The sequence below is a fragment of the Lynx canadensis genome, chromosome D3, assembly GCF_007474595.2.
Source record: "Lynx canadensis isolate LIC74 chromosome D3, mLynCan4.pri.v2, whole genome shotgun sequence".
Lineage (NCBI taxonomy): Eukaryota > Metazoa > Chordata > Mammalia > Carnivora > Felidae > Lynx > Lynx canadensis.
The window spans coordinates 523,054-541,740 of NC_044314.2; the positions used below are offsets into that span (position 1 = coordinate 523,054).

Here is an 18,687-nt window from a genome sequence, read left to right on the forward strand (position 1 = left end):
TTGGTCCATTCCAGCTCGCAGCACAGCAGCACCTACCCGTCCCGCGCCCCAGCCATGTGGCAGGCAGCCGGGCACGTGTTTCTGGAGCAGCCCGCAGAAGCCAGGTGGACGAAAAGGACCCCGTCCCCCAAACGGCAGGAGGCCATGCTCTGACCACACAGGTGCGGACTCAGAGGCTGGCGGCCATTGCTGTCACCCCTCCAGCTCCAGCTCGAGTGACTTCAAGGGGATAAGTGCCCTCTTATCCCCCTTTTGTTTTCCACTTTTCCCCTTTTGGGAGCCACACGTTAAAGACTAGGACATTGAAAAACAGCTGCCTATTTGGGGGAAGTTAGGAAGCGACGGCACATGTCCAAGGAAAGGCTCAGAAAAGACCGGGGAAGACATTAAATGGACACCTCAGGCTGACCCCGGCACAGAGCCTGCAACCATGAAAAGAACGACGACAACGCCACAGCAAACCTTGGGGAAGGGGGAGAATCTGATTTCCAGAGTAACCGCATCATGAGATTCGAATGTCCAGCGCTCAGCAAATCACAAGGCACACAAAGAAACAGGAGACTTCGGCCCATTGAAAGAAAAAAGATAATTCAACAGAATCTGTCCCTAAAAAGGACCCGGTGTCAGATCTACTTGAGAGACTTTAACACAATTGCCTTGAGACCATGGGGAAGATGGTGGAATAGGAGGATTCTGAGCTCACCTCCTCCCACAGACACACTGAATACACCCAGGCACCCCCTACATGTAATGCAACTCAATCTGAGAACAACCTGAAGCTAGTACAGTGGCTCTTCCACAGCCAAGGACAGAAAGAAAAAGCCACACCAAGAAGGACAGGAGGGGCAAAGACTGAGTCAGGAAACAAACCCCTGGCACGTGAGAAGGGAATCACAGATGCAGAGAGGATATCACACTCCCTGAGGAGTAAGGGGATCAAGCCCAATGGGCATGGCATCCGTGGTCCTGGGAACCTGCACCAGGAAGATGAGTCCCCATAATATCTAGCCTTAAAAATCAGCAAGGCTTAACCCTGGAAGCTTTGAAAACCAGTAAAGCCTAATTCCAGGAGAGCAACAAAGAAATCAAAGAGGAAATAAAAAAAATTTCCTGGAGACAAATGAAAATGGAAACACAATAGTTTTTTTAGGATGCAGCAAAAACAGTTCTAAGAGGGAAGTTTACAGCAATATAGGCCTACCTCAAGAAACAAAAAAAGTCCCAAACAATCTGACCTTACACCTGAAAAAGACTATAATAAGAATAAATCCCAAAGTTAGCACAAGGAAGGAAACAAAAAAGACCAGGGCAAAAATAAATAGAGACCAAAAGACAATATAAACGACCAATGAAACGAAGAGCCGTTCTTTGATAAGGTAAGCAAAACTGATAAACCTTTAGCCAGACTCATCAAGAAAAAAAGAACTCAAGTAAATAAAATTATAAATGAGAGAATTTAAAACTGACATCACAGAAATCCAAAGGATTATAAGAAATTACCATGAAAAATTATACACCAACAAATTGGACAACCTAGAAGCAATAGATAAATTCCTAGAAACATACAATCTTCCAAGACTGAATCAGGAAGAAACAGAAAATCTGAACAGATTACTAGTAACAAAATTGAATTGGTAATCAGAAAACTCTGGCACAGGTGAATTCTACCAAATATTTTATATTTAATTTAATATTTTATCTTATTATTTTATGTTAGAGAGAAAGACAGTATGAGCAAGGAAGAGGGGAGAAAGAAAATCCCAGGCTCCCAGCTGAGCATGGAGCCCGATGTGGGGCTCGATCCCATGACCCTGGGACCATGACGTGAGACAAGATCCAGAGGTGGACGCTCAACCGATTGAGCCACCTGGGCACCCCTCCACTAAACATTAAAGAAGAGTTAATGCCTGTGCTTCTCAAGCTATTTCAAAAAATAGAAGAGGAAGGAAAATTTTAGAATTCATTCTTCAAGGCCAGCATTACCATGACATGCAACTCAAAACCAAGGACACTCCAAAAAAAGAAAATGAGGCCATGTCTCTGATGAACATAGATGTGAAAATCCTCAACAACATATTAGCAAACCAAATTCAATGCTACATTAGAAGGATCAGGTGGGATATATTTCAGGGATGCATGGAAGGTTCAATATCTGCAAATCAATCAGTGTGATGACCACATTAACAAAATGTGATCATCTTAATGAAGAAAAAGCATTTGACAAAATTCAACATCTGCTTATGATAAAAACTCTCAACAAAGTGGGTGTAGAGGAAACATACCTCAACATAATAAAGGCCATGTATGATAACCTATAGCTTACATCATAGTCAATAGTGAAACGCTAGCATCTTTTCCCCTGAGATCAGAAACAAGTCAATGATGTTTACTCACCAGTTTTATTCAAAATGGTATTAGAAGTTGCAGGTGGAACAGTCAGACAAGAGAAAGAAACAAGGGACATCCAAATTGGGAAGGAAGAAGTAAAACTGTCACTACTCGCAGATGATAAGATTACATACAGAAAACCCTAAAGACTCCACCAAAAAACTATTAGAATAAATGAATTCAGTAAAGTTGTAGGATACAAAATCAATATACAGAAATCTATTGTGTATAATAACTAATAACACACTAGCAGAAAGGAAAATTAAGAAAACAATCCCATTTACAATTGCAACAAAAATAATAAAACACCTAGGAATAAACCTAACCAAGGAAGTGAAAGATCTATGAACTGAAAACTCTAAGACACTTACAAAAGAAATTGAAGAAGACACAAGTAAATGGAAAGATATTCCATGCTCACTGACCGGAAGAATTAATGTTGTTAAAATGTCCATATTACCTAAAGCAATCTACAGATTCACTGAAATCCCTATCAAAATGCCAGTGGCATTTTTCACAGAAATAGAACAAACAACCCTAAAATTTGTATGGAACCACAAAAGACCCCAAACAGCCAAAGCAATCTTGAGAAACAACAAAGCTGGAGGTATCATGCTCCCTGGTTTCAAACTAGATTACAAAGCTGTAGTAAACAAAACTGTATGGCATTGGCATAAGAACAGACAATAGACCGGGGCACCTGGGTGGCTCAGTCGGTCCAGCGTCCAACTCTTGATTTCAGCTCGGGTCCTGATCTCATGGTTCGTGAGATTGAGCCCCACATCGGGTTCTTCTCTGACAGAGCAGAGCCTGCTTGGGATTTTCTCTCTCTCTCTCTCTCTCTCCTCTGTCTGTCCCTCCTCCGCTCACACTTTCTCTCTCTCTCAAATAAGTAAACATTAAAAAAATTAAAAAGTGGGGTGCCTGGGTGGCTCAGTTGGATAGGCATCTGACTTCGGCTCAGGTCATGATCTCATGGTTCGTGGGTTTGAGCCCCACCTCGGGCTCTGTGCTGACAGCGCAGAGCCTGGATCCTGCTTCAGATTCTGTGTCTCCCTCTCTCTCTCTCTGCCCCCCTCTCTCAAAAATAAATAAACATTAAATTAAAAAAAATTAAAAAGAATAGATGACAGACCAATAGAACAGCATAGACAACCTAGAAATAAACTCACACGTATATGGTCAATTAACTAATGACAAAAGAGACAAGAATATACATTGGGGGAAGGACACTCTTGAATAAATAGGCCATGAAAACTGGACAACCATATGGAAAAGAATGAAACTAGACTATTATCTTATACCATATGCAAACATTAGCAAAAACAGTAATTTGAAAAGATATAGGCACTCATATGTTTATTGCAGCATTGATTACAATAGCCAAGATATGGAAGCAGTGCCACTGTTGGATAAAGAAGATGTGGTACATACATGTACAATATATGTACATATATATGTACATATATGTACATTATTCAACCATAAAGAGTGAAGTCTTGCCATTTGTAACAATGTGGACGGACCTTGACTGCATTATGCTAAGTGAAATTGTGTCAGAGAGACACAAATATTGGATGATTTCACTTGCATGCAGAATCTAAAAAAACAAAATAAATAAAAATAACAACAGCAAAACCAGAAACAGACTCCTAAATACAGAGAAAAAACTGGTGGCTGCCAGAGGGAGGAGGGTTAGGGGACAGAATGAAACAGGTGAAGGGGATAAGAGGTACAAACCTCCAGTTATAAAATAAACAAGTCAGTGATGAAAAGTACAGCATAGGGAATATAGTCAATAATACTGATAACTTCTTTGGTAACAGATGGTAATTGCACTTACTGTAGTGACCATTTAATAATGTATATAATTGTTGAACCACTACCATACACCTGAAAATATTACAATGCAACTTACTAAAATTAGAAAAAAAAACCAGCCTTAAAAATGCTCAAGAAACTAAAGGAAGATTTGGAGGAAGTAAGAAGATGATATATCAACAAAATGGAAATATTGATAGAGAGGCAGAAAACCTAAAATGTTACCAAATAGAAATTCTGCAGCTGAAGAGTATAATAATCAAAATGAAAAAAATCATTGTCAGATATGAATAGGCAGAAGGAATCAGTGAACTTGAATATAAGACAATGAAAGTTAGCGTGTCTAAGCAACAGAAAGAAAAAATGCTTGAAGAATAGTGAATAGAGCCTAAAGAAACTTTGGGACACCATTTAGGGAACCAACACATGCATCATGGGAGTCTTGGAAGGAGAGAATGTGGCCCAGGGAACAGCTGAAGAAATAATGCCTGAAAACTTCCACATTTGATGAAATGCATGAATATAAACATCTAATAAACTCAATGAACTCTAAGATGAACTCAAACAGACCCACATGTAGACACATTATAATCCACTTTATAAAGACAGAGAGACTCTTGAAAGCAGCAAGAAATGAGTCACCAGGGACCCTTATCAGATTATCAGTCTATCATTAACATTTCTCATCAGGAACTGGAGGCCAGGAGGCAGGGGGCTGATACATTCAAAGTACTAGAAGAAAATAACTGTCAATCAAGAATCCTATATCCAGCAAACTGCCTTTGCAAAGTGAGGGAGAAATTCACACTCCCAGATATATGAAAGCTGAGAAAGTTTGTATCACTAGACCTGCCTGGCAAGTCATGTTCAAGGGAGTCTTTCAGGTGAAGTGAAGGACAACTAGACAGTAACTTGAAGCTGTGTGAGAAATAAAGATCTGAATGAAGGTAAATACAAGGACTATTATAAAAGCTAGCATTATTATAACAATATATAACTTGTATAATAGACTATTATCACAATAGTCTGTAGGTGCTCTTTTTGTTTCTACACGATTTAAGAAACTAATATATTTATTTAAAAAAAATTTTTTTTAACGTTTATTTATTTTTGAGACAGAGAGAGAGCATGAACGGGGGAGGGTCACAGAGAGAGGGAGACACAGAATCTGAAACAGGCTCCAGGCTCTGAGCTGTCAGCACAGAGCCCGATGCGGGGCTCGAACCCACGGACTGTGAGATCATGACCTGAGCTGAAGTCGGATGCTCAACCGACCGATCCACCCAGGCGCCCCAAGAAACTAATATATTTAAAGGATAAGAATTATTTGTCTAAAAGCTGGTATTATTGTAACTTTGGTTTGTAACGTCAAATTTTGTCATCTACACAACATAGACGACTTACGTGTTTACAAGGATTATCAGTTTGTGTTTTTGGGCACACATGTATAATGTAATTTTGTGGCACCAACAACAGAGCGTTGTGTTTGGAGCTGCCGTGCTGTTACCAAATGTCTGCTTCTATCAATTACATTAGATCCTTCGGAAGTTAGCTGTAACCACGAAGAAAATTACTATAGAATTGACACAAAGGACATTAAGAAGGGATTTAAACATTTCACTACAAAAAAATTAACACAAAAGAAGAGAGGAATGCAAGCCATGAGGGACAAAAAAAGCTAAGGGGCATATAGAAAACCAAGAGCACAGGGACAGAAGTAAGTCCCTTCTTATCAGTAGTTCCTTTATATGCAAATGAATCAGGCCCTCAAATGAAAACGCAGGCTGGCAGAATGAATAAAAACACATGATCCAACAATATGCTGTCTTGACAAGAGATTCTCTTGTGACCCAGTGACACAAACAGGAAAGTGAAAGGAAAAAGTTTCCATGAAAAAGCAGGCGTGGTTCCACTAATATCAGACAAAACAGACTTTAAATAAAAAAGGTTACACAAGGGGCACCTGGGTGGCTCAGTCGGTTAAGCGTCTGACTTCGGCTCAGGTCATGATCTCGCGGTCCGTGAGTTCGAGCCCCGCGTCGGGCTCTGTGCTGACCGCTCAGAGCCTGGAGCCTGTTTCAGATTCTGTGTCTCCCTCTCTCTCTGACCCTCCCCCGTTCATGCTCTGTCTCTCTCTGTCTCAAAAATAAATAAACATTAAAAAAAAAAAGTTACACAAGACAAAGGATATTACATATTAATAAAGGGATCAATAGAGCAAGAAGATAAAACAATTACAAACATTTACACACCTAGTAACAGACCATCAAAAGACAGGCAGCAAAGCCTGACACAACTGAAGGTGGAAACAGTTCTAAGATAACAGCTGGTGACTCCAATACCCCTCTCATAATAAGGGACACAAAAACCTGACAAGATAAGTGGGCAAACAGAGGACATAACACAATAAGCCAACTAGACCTGAGAGATACATACAGAACATTCCACCCAACAAGAAGACGATACTTGATTTCCTCAAGTGCACCTGGGACATTTTCCATAATAGACCAAATGTTAAGCCACAAATTAAGTTTCAATAGATTTTAAAAGATAGATATCATACAAAGTATCTTCCCTGACCACAGCATGAGGAGGCAGAAATCAGTAACATAAAGAAAACTAGAAAATTCACTACAATGTAAAAACTAAACAACACTTTGTAACAACCAATGGCTCAAAGAACAAATCACAGGGAAATGAGAAAATACTTAGGGATGAATGAAAACAAAAACACAACCAAAACTCAAGGGATGTAGCAAAAGCAATCCTGAGAAGGAAATTTATACCTATAAATGCTGATGTTAATATCAGGAAAGATCTCAAATCAACAACCCAACTTTACAACTTAAAGCACTAGAAAAATAAGAACAAAGTACGCTCAAAGCAGAAGGAAGGAAATAATAATGATTAGAGATATATGTGGTACAGGATATAAAAACAATAGAGAAAATCAATGACAGAAAAGGTTAGTTCTTCAGAAAGACCAATAATATTGACAAAACGTTAAATGGACTAAGAAAAAGAGAAGACTTGGGGCGCCTGGGTGGCTCAGTCAGTTAAGCATCCAACTTTGGCTCAGATCATGACCTTGCCAAAGGTTTGAGCCCTGCATAAGGGCTCTGTGCTGACAGCTTGGAGCCTGGAGGCTGCTTTAGGTTCTGTGTCTCCCTCTCTCTCTGCCCCTCTCCCACTTGCACACGCACGCGCGCACGCTCTCTCTCTCTCAAAAATAAATAAACTTAAAAAAAAGACTAATTACTAAAATCAGAAATTAAAGTGGGGACACTGCTACCATTTCTACAGAAATGAAATAGATTTTAAGAAAGTACTAGGAGCAATTGCATGCCAACAAGTTGGGTCACCTAGATGGATACACTTCGAGAATCATAAAACCTACCAAGGCTGAATCATGAAGAAATACAAAATCGGAATAGATCTATAAATAGTAAGGAGATTGAATCAGTGATCAATGCTCTCTCAACAAAGAACAGTCCTGGACCTGATGGCTTTACTGATGAATTCTGCCAAACATTAAAGAGGAAATAATACCAATCTTTCTCCAACTTTTCCAAAAATTTGAAGAAGAGAGAATAGTTCCAAACTAATTCTAAGGCTAGCATTACCCTGATACCAAAGCCAGACAAAGACAGCACAATGGAAAAAAGCCCACAGACCAATATTCCTTATGCTCACTGATGCAAAAATACTCAACAAAATACTTGCAAACAAAGTTTAGCAGTATATTAAGAGGATTATACACCATGACAAGTGGGACTCTCCCCTGGAATGCAAGGGTGAGTCAACATACAAAAATCAATGTGACGTACCATATCAACAAAACGAAGGGAAAAACACATGATCATCTTGATGCAGAAAAAGCATTTGACAAAATACAACACCCTTTCATTATAAAAAACACTCAACAAAATAGGACTAAAAGCAAACCACCTCCACATAAGAAAATCTACATACGAAAAAATCATAGCAAACATAATACTCAATGGTGGAAAAAAAAAACTTGTCCTCTAAGAGCACGCAGAAGGCACAGACTGCTGCTTCCATGACTTCTGTTCAACACAGTACTGGAAGTCCTAGCCAGAGCAGTTAGGCAAGAAAAAGAAATAAAACACATTCAAATTGGAAAGGAAGAAGTAAAACCATCTCTCTTTGCAGACGATCTGATCTTAAATGTGGAAAATGCTAAAGACTCCATGAAAAAGCTGTTAGCTCCAGTAAGCTAATTCTGCAAAGTAGCAGGATACAAATCAACACACACAAAAAGCATCTTCCATAAACGAGCAGTGAATGATCTGAAAAAGAGATTACAAACACAATCCCATTTGACAGCCTCAAAAAGAATAAAATACTTAGGAATTAGCTTAGGCAAGGAGGTGAAGCCTTGTACAATGAAAACTACAGAACACTGCTGAAAGAAATTAAGACATAAATAAACGGGCGAGGGGGCACCTGGGTGGCTCAGTCGGTTGGGCGTCTGACTCTTGATTTCAGCTCAGGTCATTATCTCAGGGTCACGGGATCAAGTCCCATGTCAGGCTCTCTGCTGAGCATGGAGCCTGCTTAAGATTCTCTCTCTTTCGGGGCGCCTGGGTGGCGCAGTCGGTTAGGCGTCCGACTTCAGCCAGGTCACGATCTCGCGGTCCGTGAGTTCGAGCCCCGCGTCGGGCTCTGGGCTGACGGCTCAGAGCCTGGAGCCTGTTTCCGATTCTGTGTCTCCCTCTCTCTCTGCCCCTCCCCCGTTCATGCTCTGTCTCTCTCTGTCCCAAAAAATAAATAAACGTTGAAAAAAAAATTAAAAAAAAAAAAAAAAAGATTCTCTCTCTTTCTCTCCCTCTGCCCCTCTCCCCTCCTCAAAAATATTTTTAAAAAGACCTAAATAAATGGAAACACATCCCATGATCATGGACTGGGAGACTTATTGTTAAATGTCAATATTACCCTAAGTGCTCTATAGATGCATTGGAATTCTTATTAAAACCGAATGGCTTTTTTTTTTTTTCAGAAACAGTAAAACCCATTCTAAAATTCATATTGAATCTCAAGAAATCCCAAACAGCCAAAATAATCCTGAAAATGAAGAACAAGACTGGAAGAGTTACACTTCCTGATTTTAAAAGTAACCACAGAGCTATAGTAATCAAAAAGGTGTAGCACTGGGATAAAGACAGATAGACCAATGGAATAGAATAGAGAGACCATAAGTAAGCCCCCCAGATCCGGTCAGTGGAGAAAGCAGTGTCTTCTCAGCAAACGGGGCTGGGAACACTGGATAGCCACACGCAAAAGAATGAAGTTGGACGCCTACTTAATGCCATACACAAAAATTAACTAAAAAAAGGATCAAAGACCTCAATGTAAGACCTCGCACTATAAAATTTAGGAGAAAACACAGGAGAAAAGCTTCATAATACCCGATGATTTATTGGATTTGACACCAAAGGCAGAGGCAACAGAAGAAAAAAAGACAAACTGGACTTCATGCAAATTTTAAAAACTTTGTGCATCACAAGTGTGAACAACAGTGAAAAAAAGGTAACCCACAGAATGGGAGACAGTGTTTGCAAATTGTGTATCTTATCGGGATTAATATTCAGAATATAGAAAACTCCTAAAACTCAGTAAGAAGGTCCCAATTCAGAAATGGGAAGAGTTCACAATATATGCAAATATCAAACAACCTCTGCATACCTAGTATATCATTCTATACACCAGCTGCACACCTGAACGGCTACAATGTGAAATGCTGACTCTGCCTCACTTTCCAAAATCCAGTTGTGGTAATGGCGGCAACAACAACAAAAGGCAAAGGACTCGGACACATACTCTCCAAAGAAGACACACAAACGTTCACGAAACACAGAAAGATGTTGAACGTCACTAATAGAGAAATGTTCATAGCACCCTTATTTAATAGCCCCAAAGCAGAAGCAACCCAAAATGTGGTTTATCCACACAGTGGCATATCATTCAGCATTTAAAAGGAAGGCAGTCCCGACGCCTGTGGGACACGAGCCACACGGAGAACATGATGCTCGGGGGTGTGAGCCAGCCACAAGAAGACAAATCCTGCGTCGTCCCACTCACGTGAAGTCCTTAGCGGAGTCACAGTCACACAGAAAGCAGGGTGGTGGTGCCGGAGCAGGGGGAGTCGGTGTTAAATGCGGATTGCGTTTCAGTTTTGCAAGCTGACAGAGCAGACGCACGGTAGTGAGGGGGACACTGAGTCCTACACTAAAAAATCGTTAAGATGGCAAATTTTATGAGCACTTTACCACAATAAAAAACGGGAACAAAATCCAAAAAATTATTCTAGGTGGCAGCATTTGCACGTTCCCTTCTTTGCCTTCAAAGGCAGCATTGCAGCCTGGTCACCAGGTGTCAGCTGGGAAGGCTGAGGGTGGGAGCAGCCAGTGACCATCACTCCCTTTCATCGTCCGGGGTATGGATGTTCATGGTTGCACATGGCCAGGGACAGACGTGCGCTGTATTATACGAAAACACGAAAACAATCCGTGCTGGGAAGGGGAAGCCCTGGGCCTGCTAGTGAGTGAGATGTGCGCTCTGGCTGCCCTGGCTCCAGGGGCACCCTCACGGGAGCGCCCCTCTGTAGTGCAGGGCGTCCCCCACCGGCCAAGGTCATGCCTCTGTGTTCCCACCGCCAGCCTGGGGTGGGGGGCGCTCCAGGTGCCAGGAACTTTCCTGGGGACAGGAAGCTGGCCACAAGGACTCCTTGAACTCCTGTTGAGTTCCTAAAAATGTTCTATGTATTTCCTCTTTTGCACTTGTAAATTAAAAAAAATTTTTTTAACATTTATTCATTTATGAGAGACAGCTGGAGCAGGGTAGGGTCAGAGAGAGAGGGAGACACAGAATTGAAGCAGGATCCAGGCTCCGAGCTGTCAGCACAGAGCCCGACATGGGGCTCGAACTCAAGAGCTGTGAGATCATGACCCCAGCCGAAGTCGGACGCTTAACTGCCTGAGCCCCCCAGGCACCCCTCTCTTGCACTTCTAAATCAGAGACTCCTTTCCTTTCCTAGCTTAATCAGAAATGAGCACCCAGGAATGAAGTGTTTGCCAACCAGCAGTGTAACTGAAGATGTGTTTAGTACTCGGTAGAGAAAGTGAGTCATTCTTCCTTATTTTTGGTTAGTAGATGACAGGACGAGACAAGCAGGGAGTGCGGGAGGCAGCGCCTTAAGTAGGAAAAGGCTGTTCCTTCGGACAGTCCTGCAGGTGTTTGCGGAGGTGGAGGAAGCCTCGGGCACGGCCGTGCACCCTCCACACTCCTTCCTGGTGTCCCAGGGGCCTCAGGTGAAGTCAGGACGCTCGGGCCCGTGACGTGGCCCGGGTGCGTGGGACGCTCTACCCTCCATGGGCCGTGGTGGCACGTGACTGAGGCCAAACACGTTCGTTCATCAACCAGGGAGACCCTGTCAGGAGCTTGACTTAAAGGAACATTTTCAAAAGTTGAAAGCAGAGGAAGGAAACAGGCAGGTGGCCTCTGGGAGCCCTGAAGGAAGCGTCTCCTCTCATCAGAATGACATCGTTTTGTTGTTCTTTCCTCTCTTTTCGATAAACACACACTTGCACGCACACATCCAGCCTCTGCGGCTCCCCGAGGAAAGCGCTTCTGGGACCAGATGACAGGGGTTTGCCGAGCAGTTGGCCCCACGCGTGTGTCCGTGTTGCCCGCACCTGATCCCAGGGAGTCGGCTGCATCTCGGACATCTTCACACTTGCCAGAGGCCCCTGCAGCGGTAGCAGTGACAACACTCACGGGCACCCACGAGACAGTCTGCGTGTCAACACTGGCCCTTCCTCGTTCGCGGGACCGAAGACCGACTGATTAGACGGAGATGAGCGCCAGGAAGCGCGAGTGGGAGCGCTGGGGGGAGACAGGAGGACAGTGGTCCACAGCCATTGTGGGCGCCGCTGGCAGAGCACCTGGGAGTGCCCATCACCACTCTCTCTCCATTTCGTAACTCCAAAATGTGCGATTCTTCTCTTAGTTCCAGGAGCCCCTTCCCAGGTGTGAGCCTATCAGTCAATCGATCACACCTCAGCGAGTTCTTGTCATTTCTTATCCGCACGGACATCGCAAGGATCCCAGGATTTTTGAGAAAAGGCAACGTTTAAAATTGTGTTTGTGACACCTGAATACGTCCTGCACTCCTCTGCAGACGTGACCACCGCTTGTCTGTGCTTTTGCGATTTCATCGAAATGGATCTTGCGATTCTCACCCGCGGCTGCTTTTGTTCCCTTATCGTGCGGAAGGGTTCCTGCTTCCCGCTGCTGCTGGAGGCTCTGAACCTCACGTGGCAGCAAGTGCTCACTGAAGTCCTTCCAGGGTCAGGAGCCCCTGCCCCGAGGAAACCAGGAACTGGTAGGAGAGAGACACAGACAAGACTTGGGATAAAACTGTTCGGGAGACGCCTTGGGCAGAGCACCGGCCGGGCATCCTCTGGCGTAGCAGGGTGGGACGGTGAGTCTGCCGCTGGGAGGGAGCTGTGTCTGCGGGCCCACGGGGTGCGAAGCTGCCGCTGGGATGCGGCCCAGCGTCGGGGACGGAGTGGGCCCCCCAGACGAAAAGCGGAACCCCAACAAAGGCATCTGCTCCCATGAGCAGCTCCCCCTCAGGGTAGGCCGACTCCAGGTGGAGCCCACGCCGGAAACGGCAGTTCCCTGGACCGGGGCCTTGGAGTGTCTCCATGGGTAACAGATCCGAACATTGTCCTGAGGGCATCGTTCCCGACAAACCCCTGTGGCAGGTCCTGGCTGCAGGTGGCCACGGCCCACACCCCTTCCTGAAGGTGGGCCCAGCCCGAGGCTGTTTATTCAGGGAGGGGTGGGACAGGGCTGGGTGCTCCGGAGGCCAAGCCCTCAAATGGACACTGGCCAGCCTGATGTCGGGGGAGGTGGGAACCAGGCCGGTTCTGGGCCACACATGCGTCTCCCTGTGTGAAGGACTTACGCACAAACATGGGGGGTGGGGTGGGGTGGGGTGGGAAGGTGGGGGCCGAGTGGGAGGACAGACGTGGCCTGAGTCCCTCTCTGTTCACACCACTGGCCCACAGACCTAGAGCTGCAGCAGACCCCCCCTTCCCCCCAAGCTGGCTTGTCTTCAAGCCTCAGTTTACCCGACTCTAATGGCACATTCCCTCTCGCAGGCCTGGACGTGGCCCAGCCTCTGTGTCACCAGGGCCGGGCTCACGGGTGAGCAGGCACTCTGGGCGTGTGCACGACTGACCAGACGGAGGCTCCAGGGTAAGCCCAGACATTGGGGGACAGAGGAGGAGGATGAAACGGGGCCACGAAGGCAGACGAGGCCTCCAGACAGCAGCAGAAGCAGGTGTAGAGACTTCTGCTCCCGGAAGACGGCGGGTGCGTCTCCCACCCTCCTGCTGAGTCCAACCGAAACCCTGGGCTCGGCACTCGATAGCCACGTGAGGAGACACTGGGGGACAGGAAGGCAGACGGGGCGGGGCGCAGGGGAGGCTTGAGCCCCAGCTGTTCTGTGCTGTTCCCTTCAGACATCCCAACCGTCCCAGATGAGAACCAACATGAGCCAGAAAGGGGCAGCTTGAAAGAGAAGCTTTTAGACCCTGACCGCCCCACCCCATCCAAACACAACAGACAAACGCAGCCACAATCAACAGCAAAGGCTGAGTGAGGAGCCCTGGGGAGCAGAGGCCACGAGGGGCCTGGATATCTGCCCTGTGCCCCAGTGCTAAGGTGGACAGTCCCCTGGGGTCAGTGGAGCCCACGCCCTCCAGCCAGTAGTAAGGAGCTGCACGTGGGTACCGATGTGCGTGGCAGGCAGGCTAAAAGTCAGAGTGCACACGAACACGGAGCGCGACCACGTGCGTGAGATAAAGAAGAATCGGGCCACGGGGTGGAGTGGCCGCCCAGTGACAAAATGGTGACCCTGAGACACTCTTGCGCGTACGCAGCACCACAGAGCAGCAGCGTGTGTGAGCCAACCTCTGCGCGTGGAACCAACCGGGTGGGATCCACACACGGTCCGCAGAACAGGAGACCCCATGGCACCGTGACCGGCAGGCCCCAGGTGGCATTTCCAGAACAGCCCCCCACAGCAGAGCACACGCTCTGTTCAAGTGCCCACGGGACGCACGTGGGACAGACCACCTTCTGCCACCGCAGGCCTCAACATGTGCTTACAGCCTGAAATCCTGCCGTGTGTTTTCTGATGGTGTTTCTGGTGCCTGAGGTCAAAGTAGAGATTGGTACGGAGAACCCAGGAAAACCTCCAAACACTCGGAGGTAACACCCTTCTAAATAATCTCCAAGGGACAAAACCAACCCCGACCAGGGTGAAAATAAAGCACAGTCCAGGACAGCACTTGGGGTGGGGTGGGATGGGGTGCCGGGTGCGCCTCGGTCAGTCCTCTGGGCCCCATGCCTTGCAGCCCAGGACAGACAGAAGGAAATAATCCAGACAGGAAGGGAGTCCATGAAGCTGGAACAACAGAGAAAAATCAATGAAATTAAGAGCATGGTCTTCCTGTCACAGTCTGCTGGGGACTCAGTCATCCTGTGGCCCTCCCCCACCAGGTCCTGGACCCACCCCCAGTGGCGCCTGGCCCTTCTCCACTGAGTCTTGGTCCGTGGCTCTTCTCTCCCGGGTCCCGGGCCCCTGGCACCTCACGTGTCCCCATCTGTGCTCCAGGCCTGTCGGGGCTCTGCGGATCACCTCCGGTTCTCCGTGGCCCAGCCTGCTAAGCATGTCTTCCCGCTTTGCAGGGGCCTCTCCTCCCCATCTGCCTTACGTGCTCACCGGGCCATCCCAACGCCCCCATGCCAAGTCTAAGCGACGGTCAACACATGTTCTCTCTTCCTTGGACTTGAAATCTGTCAAACTTCAAGGGGCATCCCCTCCGTGATATTCTCTCTTCTTGTCTAAAGGGCTACATGGCTTGTAGCTTTCATGTTTAAGTGCTTTTTGTAGGGTCCATATTGTTCTCCACGAGCATCCTGCCTGAGCACTGGGTCCACAGTGAGGGCATGAACCCACTGGGTCCTGGGGTGCTCGATGCTAACAGAGGAGCCTCATTTACCCAGCTGACAACAATGTAAAGTACGGTACCGGCCAACTTCTCATTTTAATGAATGCTTTTTCTAATGGTGTTGAATCGCCAACCTCTGTGAAGCTGCCAGAAAACGTTGTCATCTATCACTTCCACTTATTTCCTGAGTGACAAAGCTACCACTTTGTCACCATCTGGACTTGTAAACAAACGCTGACTCTTCCCGTGTGCTCCTCCTCGGAGACGAAGCCGGCCCTGCCAACAGTGCTCCCCATACCGCACCACCCGGCCCCCGCGGCCATAGGGTCAGGTTGGCACTGGTCATTAACTACCGTGTTCCCGCTATCAGCCGCACCCACCCCAAACAACACGCGCCCGGCAGTGCCGGCTGGGAAACCCCGCTTCATTCTGCCAATGAGGCGGTGCGGTCTGGGGGGAGTGGTGTGTGTCGGGTGCCGCTGACCGGACCCCCCTCCACAGCCTGCGGGGCACCGGGAAGACTCTTGGTGGAAAGGTCTGGACTTAGGTTTGTTTAAAAAAACAGCTCGGAGCCTGGAGCCCGCTTCTGATTCTGTGTCTCCCTCTCTCTCTGCCCCTCCCCCGCTCACGCTCTGTCTCTCTCTCAAAAGTAAAGAAAAATGCGTACAACAACAACAACGACAAAAAATCTACATGACTACAAGTCAGAAAGCTGTTCTAACAAAAGCCAGCCCCTACTTCCAAATAATGCAAATTTTTCGTTCGAAACACTATCCGTTCCCGCAAAAAGCATATCAGCGTGAAGGTGGTGGTTTCTGAGTTCCTTAATCATCCTGACTTTTTCTGTGCACAATTTTGGTTTTCACACTTTTCCTTGAACAACACATAGTACGTTGCTGTGTTTCAACATTAAGATTGTTAGTCTGTTTTAAATGATAGGATATTCTATCTGTACCAGATAAGTATTTGAAACTGAACACTGGTATTAATTATCAAAGTAAACGCATGTACTTACCCATACCTCTCCCCCATTTCAATCTAAAGACCAACAAGTTTCTGTGGTAAACAATTACTCACAACCTCCCTGTCCGGGGCTCGACCCTGGAACCACCCTTCCATCATGAGGGCTTTAATTAGTTGCCAGATAAGAAAACACAACTTCTCAGTGGCAGTTTCTTATTTGACAACAAAATAACGTTTCAGTTTTTTGCTAAATGTCTTCAGTAGAGATTACACAAGTGGCCCTTTTCAGCCAACTCTTGCTTCTGACAGCCACCACACGTGTGCCGATTTACAAAATGCATCTCTGTCCTCAGTGACCTCTGGAGGAGCAGGGCTGTGCAGGCCCGGACCATGGACACAAGGCTTGCAAATCCACAGCCAGAAGGACCTGACCAGTCTGTGGCCAGACTGGGTCCTCGGGATTTGCTCTCTTCATCACAGATCCAGAGGGGCTGACTTGGGTCCTTTCTCGACACCAGTCCTTTCTTTAGGGACCCCACAACACCAGGGCCTCTAACATCTGGCCCCCACCATGCTGGCAAGACTCAACATCCAACACTGACCCTAACCCTGAATGTTCAGCTACCCTTGTTTATTTAGCAGCACCTTCAAGCAAGTTTTAGCAAATCTAAAGGTGGCCTGAAGTGTCGACACACTGGATGCTTATTACTTTTCAGCAGAAGCTGGGCAGTCGAAACAAAGGAAGTAAACTGCTACCACTAGGGGCCTCTGAGGCCTCATGGGGTGTCAAGGAGCAGAGGACCTCCCCCCTTCTGGGTTTTCCTCTGTGGTTCCATCCCAGGAACGCCTCATCCACTGGGAAACTCACGTGTAGGCATAACATGTGGGCAGCGAGCAAAGGCTCAGAGACCTGAGAGGTGCTCCTTGGGGAGGTGGGACAGGATCCCAAGAGGGGCTTCTACAATGGGCAGCAGCTGTGATGGTACCCAGAGAATCTGGCAGGTGCGGCCTCCCACCCTTGCACACGCCGCTCAGCCCAGGAACAGACTGATAGGATGTGTGTGTGTGTGTGTGTGTGTGTGTGTGTGTGTGTGTGTGCGCGCGTGGGGGGTATGGGTGTATAGAGAGAGGTTTATTATACACTGGCTCACACAGAAATCCCACGGTCTGCATCTGTAAGCTGGGGACCCTGGAGAGCCAATGGTGGACCAAGCCCCAAAGCCCGAGAACCAGAGCACTGCTGTCCCAGGGCAGGAGAAGGTGCAAAAAGAGAATCTGCCTTCTTCCACCTTCCTGTTCTAGTCAGGTCCCCAACGGACTGGGGACTGGATGAGGGCCATCGACACTGGAGAGGGTGGTCTGCTGTACTCCGTCTTCCAGAAACGCCCTGGCAAACACACCCAGAGAGATGTTTTACGAGCTGCCGGTATCTGTGGCCAGTCAGGCTGACACATAGTGTCTGTCATCACAAGGCTCCCTGGGCTCAGAGGCTCCTGCCTTCTTCCTCAGGGTGCGGCTGGGACTTGTAGCTGGAGGTGAGGACGACCAGAACGTGGCCCAGGATGAGGGTGTCCAGGGCATTTTCGAGGACCTGCTTTGTAAATGGGCGGACGAAGTGTTTTCCAGTGACCCCGGACTTGTGCAAGTCTGACCCTGGGGTTTGCGGTGCAGCCCCACAGCCCTTGGGAGGCTGATGCCCTCGGATCATTGGCTGATTCCGAATAACAAGGAAACTGCTGAGCTAAGGAATACCAGAGACGAAGGAGTCTCTGGGCATCGGTCAAAGAGTGGGTGGTTCGAACGTGGAAAAGTGCAGATGGCCTCGTGAGGAAGAGGGAGAGCGAGCGTGGGGTTCCTGGGGAGTGGGCTGGCCACGGCTTTGCTCCAAACCCCTATCCCAGCAGCCACGGGCCCAGGGCAGGTACGGCTAGAAACCTTTCTTCCACTTTCCGAAGAGCCACGGCATAGGCAGCAAAGCACACAGCTCCCTCTGTGTCCGGGAAGGACGTGTCCCCGGGCGCCCCCACCTCTGCATCCAGCTCCGCACAGCACTCGGATGTTCCCTGTCGCTTGTACGGATAAACCATCGCATATGCACTTTATTAGTCAAAAACTCTCAACTATCTTAAGGACAAACTTTGTTACAAAGAATATCCCATTCCTAAGATTCCAACTTTGGTTCCTAAAATAACTTTTACAAGACGAAAACTGTCACAGCTTCTTTGTATCAAGTACTATGTTAAATCTCATATTTTCTCCAAAGTGAACAACTAAGGGGGGGTGGGCCACAGATTCGGGCAAAAGTCCACCTCCCCCCTCCTATTACACATTTTTACTCAAATTAAGTTATGTGTTTTTTCTCTGCTTCTGTTTTCAGATATCTCCAACGGGAGGAGAAGGAGGTGCTGGCCTCGCTTCCCCGAGGATGCCAGAGCACAAAAGCGGGAGCAGGCGTCTTGCCTCCCCACCG

The 18,687-nt window shown here is 46.9% G+C and overlaps 1 protein-coding gene across 2 annotated transcripts in view; it reads right to left on the reverse strand.

Moving 5' to 3' along the window:
• PARD6G (par-6 family cell polarity regulator gamma) overlaps nt 1–18,687 on the reverse strand; it is a 91,955-nt gene that overhangs the window by 3,394 nt on the left and 69,874 nt on the right. Inside the window, exon 1 of one of the 2 annotated variants that reach the window (XM_030336249.1) lies at nt 14,816–15,011. The exons of the other annotated variant lie outside the window; for it this stretch is intronic. Coding sequence (XP_030192109.1) covers nt 14,816–14,906 — 91 coding nt within the window. The 5' untranslated portion in view covers nt 14,907–15,011. Of the gene's footprint in view, nt 1–14,815; nt 15,012–18,687 lie in introns of those variants that run through there. 2 annotated transcript variants of the gene reach the window in all.